Source organism: Dermatophagoides farinae, chromosome 9 (assembly GCF_024713945.1).
Source record: "Dermatophagoides farinae isolate YC_2012a chromosome 9, ASM2471394v1, whole genome shotgun sequence".
In the NCBI taxonomy this organism is placed as follows: domain Eukaryota; kingdom Metazoa; phylum Arthropoda; class Arachnida; order Sarcoptiformes; family Pyroglyphidae; genus Dermatophagoides; species Dermatophagoides farinae.
The window spans coordinates 3,543,794-3,553,814 of record NC_134685.1 but is presented as its reverse complement, the minus strand read 5'-3'; the positions used below and the strand labels follow the sequence as shown (position 1 = coordinate 3,553,814).

Here is a 10,021-nt window from a genome sequence, read left to right as displayed (position 1 = left end):
ATTTTCATTAAATTGAATAAAAAGTGAATCAACATTGAAAAATGACTGATAATAATAAACTTGATACATGGATGACAGAAAAAATTGATGGACAGAAAAAATTGAAACAAATTCTCAACAGTTATCACGGTAATCAAAAATCAAATGGTCGTCGTGGTTATTGTTTCGATACATCCGTTCTATCCAATCACCGAAAATATTTAAAACATAAAATTCGTTCACTGGAATCCGTGAATCAATCATCAACATTATATTATGAATTACCGGTGAATGGTGGATTCTCTTTGTTTACATTAGGAGAGAAGAATAAGGCCGTTGAATCAAAGAAAAAGTCAAAGCCAAAACCAAAATCAAAACAACAAACAAACCACAACAGTCATCAATCACCAACGTCATTACAATATTCATTGATTCCTCCAGAATCAAGTGAATATCTGCAATCAAACTATAATCGATCAGTTCATAAAAAATCTATTGGCCCGAATGATAATTCGAATCAAAAATATCCTGAAGTTTTCAGCAACAATTTCCAACAACAATCAAATTGGCCTTCATTCGATTCATATTATCAAGGCTCAGCAAACAATAATCCGAACAAGTTTGAACGAATCAATATCAATAATCACGATTATCCATATTTTTAGCCGTGTGAATTCATTTCATTTGATCATATGACTTTGGTGTATGAAATTAATCAATCATTATTGTTGTTTTTTGTTTTTTTTTTGTTTTTCGTTCATCAGCTACCAATAATTAACAAGTGATGCACCATATTATATTCACGTCGATAATCACCAAAAGGAAAAAATATCAAAAATTTCAACATTTCGAATGGAATTTTTTTATTTCAAATCATTCTACGATACCCATAATTACCCGAACATGTTCATTAGATATAAATAGAGGTATATATTTGTTGATCATCATGTATTCAATAACTCGCTGTGTATTATGCTTCTACTGTGCGTGTGTATGTGTGGTGTGTGTGTGTGTGTGTGTAATAGCCGCCATTTAGTGAAATCATCAGCTCAAGTTTCAAGAAACTGATTGTAATACAAAACAAAACAAAACAAAACGAATTTTATAAAATTTAATTTGGAATTATTCTGATGTTTTTGATTGATTATCATTATAAGCACTCGTACGGGTGAAATGGAAACGTAAATATTACTTGCAATCCCTAATATCACAACAACAAATCGATACATTTTTTCGGCATTCGTTTCGTCAAGTTTGTATTTATGATTATCGATTTTTTCTCCTTGATCTCATCACCATTACCATTTAGCTAAATCAATCAATCGATTCATGTTTGCAAACACAAGCACAAAACATGAGCACTAAAAGTAAAAGACAATCGGCAAAGAATGCTGCGGTGGCCATTGCATTTGATATTTCAACAAGATCGCCAACGAAAAAACAGCCATCAACAACAAAATCCAAATCTAAGCCGAAAAGACAGCCGAAAAATTCTTTGAACAAACCATCATCATCAAAATCGTTGTCAAAACAACGAGGACTAATCGATGGTGAAGATGTGTATGCAGTCAAACGTTTATTAGATAAACGTACAACATCCGATGGTCGTATCGAATATCTCGTTGAATGGAAAGGCTGGTCTAGTCGTTATAATCAATGGGAACCGAAAGAAAATATCATTTCATCCGAATTGATTAAAGATTTCGAAAATGAAAAAAAGCAAAACAATTCAACCACATCATCATCATTATCGTCATCCTCATCATCATCATCGTCGTCGTCGTCCTCAACGATAGGATATCGAAATCCAAGCCGGAAGCCGACATCAAGTAATAGAAAGAAAAATGAACAAAAAAATGCCCACAATTCTCACCATCGTCACCATCATAATAATCATAATACAAATGGACCACAGAATAAAAATGGTTTATCCATTGGTAAATTTGCAAATTTATACGCAGCAACAACGGTTGGTCCACGACAAGCACGACGTTTGAAAGCAGCAGCCGCAACTAAACATTGAAACATGAATATGAATCAATTTTTTCATCATCATCATCATCATTAAAAACAAAAAAACAAGATAAACAAACAGCATCGTTCATTCTATATATAATTCAAAGAAACCGGATAACCTTTTTCAAACAATTTGACAATCATCAGGTATTAACAACATTACGATGATGATTGATATTTTAATTTCAACATTATTATATAATTTATAATATATATAATCAACTAAAATTTTGTCATCATTCACACACACAATGTTTGTTGAGATGAACATGATCATTACTTCTTCTATTGTTTTCGTTTATTATTTTTTTTTTTTTTTTGTCGAAACGAATGCAAAATTATAACAAACATTGTATTATAATGGTAATCAATGGTTTTTTCATAAATAAAAATTGGAATTGATTTTTTTTGTCATTGAAATCATTGAAATATAATAAAATGATTAAGAGCCAAAAGAAAAATGTGAATGATGTTTCAACCTGTGCTTGATCACTCATTTTGTTTGTTATCAGTTTCCATTTGGGTTTCATTGCCATCAAATGTTCCGACGTTGAAGTTAGTCTTTTTAATGTGATTTTTAACATACCTGGGTGTTAATCATTTTGATAATTATTTTGTAGGTACACATCAAATACAATAGAGGTTTGTAACAATCAATCACAATCAAACAGAATGTACAATAAACATTCATTGGAAAAAACACCCAACATTGGTGGCGTGGTAACGTTAAATTTTTTTTTATTAATTAAGATCATTATCATTCATAAAACGCATGTTTGATTGAAAAATGACGATAAAAACCATTTTCTCTATGACAATATGTAATTACCGTTAATTTGCGTTATGTGCTTATGAAAAAATAATCTATCAAGACTAAAAGATGGTACAGGTACAGACATTAAATAAAATATATGTCAAACAAACTTGTTGGTTAGGAAAAAACCAGAGTCAATATTGATTGATTGAATGGTCAAAATTTTGCCATACGAAAACTTTGTAAAATTTTCGTATCGCGTAATGATAATGATAGGTCTTGCATGAAGAATTGCATGTAGTTTTGATCACGTTCAGTTATTGGCCGTTTAGATTCCACTATTAATGACAATGTCATATCCGGATCTGGTCGTGTAAGAAAATATGTGCCATTCAATAGAGTGGATAATGAATTAATCGAACCATGATGATTCGAATCAATTGTTGTCGTTGTGGATTGTTGCGGTCCATTACGATCATGTTCGATAACAACCACATCACTATTATTCAATTCATTCGAATGACTTTCCATTATCATTATCAAGAATGGATGACGATTCATATTGGCTTCCAATGGATAGCAATAAATTATTGGCAATGGACTACGACCTACGAATTGAAAGTAAATTACAAAATTCTATCCATCTCTATCGCGATATGATTACCTTGAGCAATAACCGAATCAATGTGTGGCGCACGATAACCGGCTAATGAAGCATTTGATTTTCCCTGTATATTCCATACAAGCACAATGCATGATTGAAAATCTGAACCAATTTTACGTATAAATTGAACAATTCTCGAATGAAAATCACAAAACTGATTGCTGTGATTACCATGTCTTGCAAATAGATTACGCATATAATTATCCGTTTGTTGATAATTTGATGTTGGTGAATATTGCGATTGATTTATCAGTGAAGATAAAGAATTTGTCAATGTCATTGATTGTATTATGGTCGATGATGGTGATGATGATGTAGCAGCAATAGTTGTTGTCGATGATGATGATGATGATGATGATGGTCCACTTGATTGAATCGGTGTCAAATGAATCATCAATAAGGAATGAAAATAAAAACTATATTTTGACAATAAAAATAATTTAAATCGATTGAACCATTGAATCAATGATGGTATCGATTTTGAATCCAACAACACCAATGATGAAGATCCGGAATCATGTTGCTGTTGTTGTTGAATGGTACGAAATAGAAATTTTGTCGATGTTGATGATGATGACGATGAAGATGTTCCGGTAGTAGTGTTTGGATAAACAAAATTCGGTGATAATGGTGAATATGGACGACCACCCATAGTATTTATATTTGCAACACTAGGGCTCGAACTAGTTGAATCTGTCAATGGTATCTGATTATTATTCTGTCCACTACTAGCACTGGTTTGATTTACTTTAGCTTGTTGACCACCTGTTGTTGGCGGCAGTGAATTTTGCCGAAACGATGGTGGTCCATTTACAATGACTGCACTGGATCCAGCATTACCGGCTACCATTGATAAAAGCATTTGATTTCCAATGAAAAATTCTTTCGGGTTAGCTAAACGACCAATTTTATTATGTGCTTCTTGTAATGCGAATAAACTTTCTAGATAACGCCATTGCTGTATTGATTGATGGCCACGAACTAACGCCAACATTATATCACATTCAAACATGAACATTATTTTCAATCGAGTCAATACCGGATGATGAAATGAATCTTCAGCACGTGAATGTATATCATTTAGGGTTTGTAAAAAATCATCCAATTGAAGGAATTTATTGCTAATAGTTTGCTGCTGCTGCTGCTGTTGTTGACAATGTTGATGATGGCTACCAGCGACCGTAGCTAAACGTTCATAAAAATCAATCATTTCGACACGAACTTTACAATAGATAATTAATTGACCACATAAATGTCCAGCAAATTGATCCAAAGAATCAAGATGATTGAATGAATCCAAATTCATCGGAAGAGCTGGTGGTGGTGGTGGTGGTATCGATGATGTCAGTTCTTCCGTTGCAAGACTTTCGAAAATAGGCACGTTCATTTCGGATGATTTTGTCTGATTTGAATGGCCAACATTATCTACTGAATGTGTAGAAGAGAATCGACGAAATAATTTAGAGAAAAAAGTGCTTTTTGTTGTATTTTGTGATGATTGATCTCGAGCTAAACTAGATGACTGAAGATTTGCGTTCGTACCAAATATTGGCGATTGTTGTCGGCTGCTGTTTTCATTGTCCACGGCTTCAATAAAATCGATACAATCAAGTGCCTCTTTGGCTGGTTCACTATCATCGGCCAGAGCCTCTTCGACAACTAGATCGGCAACATCATTAATCGAACCGATTGAACCACCAATCGATGCAACTTGTTGTTGTCCATTATTAGAATTTGAATGAATTGGCGATGACGATGATTGAAATGGGAGTAGATGAAAATTATGTCGTAAAAATAATTGATTAGATCGTTCTTCCAGACGTTGAAATTCAATTTTCAGATTATCATATGTTGATTTCAACCTAGAATTAAACAAAAAAGAAATGAGAACATTTTGAACAAACATTTTGAACCACTTACAAATCTTTACGTTGAAATACTTTACTTGAGAAAAATTGCAATGTCAAGTAATTACGATCAGCAATGATTAATTGTGCCAGATAGTGTAACATCGATGTCAATATTGAATGTGAATTTTTGGCACGAAATTGATCACGTTCATGTTCAATATATTCTTTGGCCTTATCCCATTGATAGGTTATATGATAATCGAAAAATCGTTCCAAAATTAATTCAACATTTTGTATGGTCGAATGAGTAGCCAATGTTAACGTCGAGTGTTGTGCATTATTCTTCTTACCTGCCATTATCATCGTGTAAGATGGTCATGATCGATTAATTCTTGAGAATGAGAATCATTTTCTCAGACAAAATAAAATCAACAAAATACAACATTGATTCGATCTGTTTTCTTTTGTTTTTGTAAATATAAATAAACCTAACATATTACGTATTATATGAATAAATAATCCAAGAATCCGCGGATTCATATCACGTGAGAATCCACATGGTTTGTTTTTTGAAACTTTATCAGATTCTTACATCAAAGAATGATTTTTAAATTTCATCCAACTAAATAAAATAAAATAAAATGTAAGTTTCAGTGAGTAAATTTAAAAATCAATTACATTGTTATGGATTTATTTTGGACAGGAATCCAAAGAAAATGTCTCATCATCATTCTAATCAACCATCGAAACGGACAAAATCAAATCATGATAATAATGCAAAACAGACATTGGTGATACCAACAGGAACCAAATGGTATCGACAAAGAGTTGTGGATAATATTGGTCCCAATTTAAATCAATCATTGCGATCAAGTCATGATCATGTGACTGAATTACGTGCTGAGGCAATTAAATTGTTAAAATGTGACTATTATATTTATGATCAACAAAAACAAAACGGATCAAAAGCACAGGATTTTGAATGGATCAAAACGGTATTATCGAATGGCACCGTACAGGATAAATTGGCAGCATATACCGTTCTCATACAGGATTCAATTGTACATAATCTTCGTTCATTAGAACAATTGATACGTTTTGTGAATGGAAAAGGAAAACGGGAATGTATAATGGCTATCGACACGGTACGTGATCTTTTCATTGGTGATCTATTGATTCCCAATCAAAAACTACAATCATTCGAACAATTGATCAACTCAGCTGATCAGGATTTCCTTGTCACTAATGATAACATTTATCGACGCAAATTCCTAATTATCGCACACGTTGAAGATCAAATACGTTCATTTTATCGTCGATTTTTGGAACAATTAGTTCAATGTTCACATGATACACTGGATACGTTGAAAATGAAATCCATTCGAACCTTGTATGATTTATTCATAAACAATCCGGAACAGGAAAAGTTTTTATTGGAAAATTTGATCAACAAATTGGGCGATCCAACCCCACGTATAGCATCGACGACGGCACGATTATTGGCACAGATTCTTCAACACCATTCACAGATGAAAACGATAATCGTGAAACAAGTTGAACGTTTGTTATTTCGTCCAAATATAACTGCTCGCACTGAATATTATTGTCTTTGTTTTTTAAGCGAAATCATTTACCAATCAAGTGTTGATCGTCAACTAGCCAATCATGTTATACAGATTTATTTTGCCATTTTTACTAAATGCACGAAATTAGGTCAAGTGAACAGCAAAACAATGTCCGCATTATTAACTGGGGTAACACGTGCATTTCCATATTCGAAACTTGATTCGGATATGATTGAAAAACATTTGAATACTTTCTATAGACTAATACATTATGTTAATCGCAATACAGCCATACAGACATTGTCATTAATGTTTCAGATGATTTTATTCACCCAAAATGGTTCATTAACTGATCGTTTCTATTCATCATTGTATCGTTTTCTATTGGATACAACATTGGATCAATGTAGCAAGTTGAATCTATTGTTGAACATTATTTATCGATCATTGAAACATGACCCGATCATACCTAGAGTACGGGCATTCATCAAGCGATTGTTACAGGTTTGTTTACAATTTTCGAAAATCAATCATTCTTTTTGATTAATTAACATTTATATTTAACCTCAACAGCTATGTTTAAATTCATCATCATCATTTGTAATAGCCATTTTGATTCTTATTGGTGAACTGTTGAAAACAAAAGAAGGATTCAAAATTGACATTGTCCCTATGAGTGATACAAATCTCAACAAAGGAGAAGATGATGATGAGAAAAACTCAGAGGGCCAAATTAAATCCTGGGTCTATGTTGATTTAAAGGACAAAACGAAGGATGAGAACAATGGAAATGATGAGAAATATAAATTCGATTGTCGTAATCCATTATATGCAAATGCCGATCAAGAACCGTGTTGGGAATTGTTTGCTTTACGAAATCATTTCCATCCAACTATACAAATGTTTGCCCAGAAAATAATCAACAACGAAACATTCGAATACGATGGTGATCCATTGGAAGATTTTAGCCTCAAACATTTTTTGGACCGTTTTTCATTTAAAAATCCTAAACGTATTGATGATGATGATGGTGGTGGTGATGTTGGAAAAGTTTTCAGTCGAATTACAAACACATCATCATCATCCTCATCAACCATGAATATCAATTCAAAAGATTATGTCGAACAAAACGAACAACAGATACCGATTGATGAACGTTTCATCTATAAATTTTTACAGCAAAGAAAACTGATGAAAATGGATAAATTGAATGACGATGACGGGGAAAGTGATATTGAATCGGTGACCAGTCTAGAATTTAATGACTTGCTTGATAATTATGAACAATATATCGGTGATGATAGTATGGATTTCGCTAAAGATTTACAAACATCTAAAAAGAAAAAAAAGTCTATGGAACAAAAACAACCGATCAATGATGATGATGATGATGATGATGAGGCTGATTTTGATGAAGAATTTGATGATGAAGATTTCGATATGGAAGATTTTGACGATGACGCTGATGAATCAATTCCAAGCGACACCAATCAAACTGATGATGATGATGATGAAGACTTTGAACAACCAGCTGTACGTAAAGAAATAGGCAAAAATCGTGCACGTAATGCTGCACCATTCAAAGGTAAACATGGTTTTTCATCCATTACAAACGATATATTTGCATCGGCCGAGCAATTTGATCATTTACTTGATCAAAATGATACCGATTCGGACTATGAAATGGCCATAGCTGATGACGATGATACGAAATCGAGAAAATCAACAAAAAATGTCAAACGAAAGAAAAAATATCGTCCAAATCTGCGACGTATGAATAAACGAATGAAATGAATTTTATTTTATTTCATTTTTTCATTGCAGTGTTGTTGTATACATATGATTATGATAATATGATATACGAAAGGAAAAATGAATAAAAATGCAACAATTATCGATTGTTTTATATAAATGGATAATGAACAAACGTTTATTGTTACAAATGTGTCTCTTCATATCGTCGATTATGATTATGATGACCATTGTCAATAACAATCGATGATGATGATGATGACGATGATTGATTTGACGTTATTGTTGAATTCTGTTGTTGTTGTTGTTGTTGTTGAAATCGAACAAGTTTCGGTAGTTTATCCGATGATGAACCATCATAAATTAGATCATGGTGTGCCATTATTGTTGTGGTCGATGATGATCCACTAGTTATTGATTGAAAATTTGTATTATTTCTTAATGAGGATGATGATGATGGACAACAGCTTGAAGATGATCCATCGTCATTTGTTCGTAATGATACGGATCGAATTAGAATTTTTTTTACAACTGGCTGTACATTGGTTGTTGTTGCAGTGGCTGCAGTTATTGATGATGATTGCACTGATAAAGGCACTGATGATGAATTTGAATGATCAATCACCATTGCTGTTGATGATGATGATGGAGGTGGTGATGGTGTCGATGATGAACCTAGTGAACCGAATGATGAGAAAAGATTCTTAAGAATTTGTCTACGAGATGATGTAGTGGTGGTGGTTGTTGTTATAGTTGAACTCGGCAATGGATCCTTTGTTTGTATCATATCAGTCAAATTACTGGCCGTTGTTGTTGTTGTCGTTGCAGTTGGCTTTTTTGATGAGAAAATTCGAAATTTTGAATCTGTTTGTTCATCTTCCTCAACGGAATCATCATCATCGTCTTCCGTTGTGTCATCATCATCATCATCATGGGCATAGATGCAGGATTCATCATCATCGTCAAAATCATCGATAACCATTTCATCAATGGTTAATTTTTCGTGTTCATCTTGTCGATCAATATCATCGTTTTGTTTTTCAATTTGATTTGAATCATTTGATAAAATTATTGTCGGTTGTATGTTGATTGAAATTTGTCGTTGTCGATTATTATTATTACCATTTCCATCATCATCATTATCACAATGATGAATGATAATCATTGATGATGGTGAAGAATGTAAAACATCACCTTCTCTTTGGCTGTCACCACCACCGCTACCACCACCTTCATCAATCTGATTTGATGAACCATCATTTGCCATTGATGATGATTTAATCGATTCATCATTGTATCGACTATAATGACTATCAAATGTTGTAGATTTTTTTGCTGTTGTTGTTGATGGCGATGATGATGATGGTTTTAAAAAATTTGTCATCATTATCGTTGAATCCTATTCGTGTATGAACATCAATTAATCAAAAGAAAGAAAAAA

The 10,021-nt window shown here is 32.9% G+C and overlaps 4 protein-coding genes across 8 annotated transcripts in view; 2 read left to right on the top strand and 2 right to left on the bottom strand.

Moving 5' to 3' along the window:
• Positions 1 to 49: 49 nt before the first annotated feature.
• On the top strand, positions 50 to 2,652 carry LOC124497840 (uncharacterized). 2 transcript variants are annotated; one of them, XM_075734333.1, is made up of 2 exons: positions 50 to 512; positions 1,367 to 2,652. In XM_075734333.1, the coding sequence occupies exons 1-2, from the start codon at positions 72 to 74 to the stop codon at positions 2,000 to 2,002; spliced, it is 1,077 nt and encodes a 358-aa protein (XP_075590448.1). In that variant the 5' UTR covers positions 50 to 71; the 3' UTR covers positions 2,003 to 2,652. The 2 variants fall into 2 exon arrangements, with proteins under 2 accessions (XP_075590448.1, XP_046917473.2); XM_047061517.2 differs by having other exon boundaries at positions 413 to 1,231; positions 1,289 to 2,652.
• A 65-nt stretch (positions 2,653 to 2,717) lies between these two features.
• LOC124497843 (uncharacterized) lies at positions 2,718 to 5,743 on the bottom strand. Its single transcript, XM_047061519.2, has 3 exons — positions 5,334 to 5,743; positions 3,414 to 5,275; positions 2,718 to 3,357 (listed from the first exon to the last, which is right to left on the bottom strand). Exons 1-3 carry the CDS (start codon positions 5,624 to 5,626, stop codon positions 2,966 to 2,968), a joined length of 2,547 nt encoding a protein of 848 aa, XP_046917475.2. The 5' UTR covers positions 5,627 to 5,743; the 3' UTR covers positions 2,718 to 2,965.
• Positions 5,720 to 8,742, top strand: LOC124497842 (CCAAT/enhancer-binding protein zeta). The gene is made up of 3 exons (XM_075734327.1): positions 5,720 to 5,906; positions 5,967 to 7,332; positions 7,402 to 8,742. Coding segments are annotated over exons 1-3 (2,589 nt in total). The 5' UTR covers positions 5,720 to 5,904; the 3' UTR covers positions 8,623 to 8,742.
• Positions 8,611 to 10,021, bottom strand: part of LOC124497792 (uncharacterized) — a 24,399-nt gene continuing 22,988 nt past the window's right edge. For all 4 annotated transcript variants that reach the window (XM_075734331.1, XM_075734328.1, XM_075734330.1 and 1 more), the window contains one exon: positions 8,611 to 9,979. In XM_075734331.1, coding sequence (XP_075590446.1) covers positions 8,765 to 9,979 — 1,215 coding nt within the window. In that variant the 3' untranslated portion in view covers positions 8,611 to 8,764. The remainder of the gene's footprint in view (positions 9,980 to 10,021) is intronic.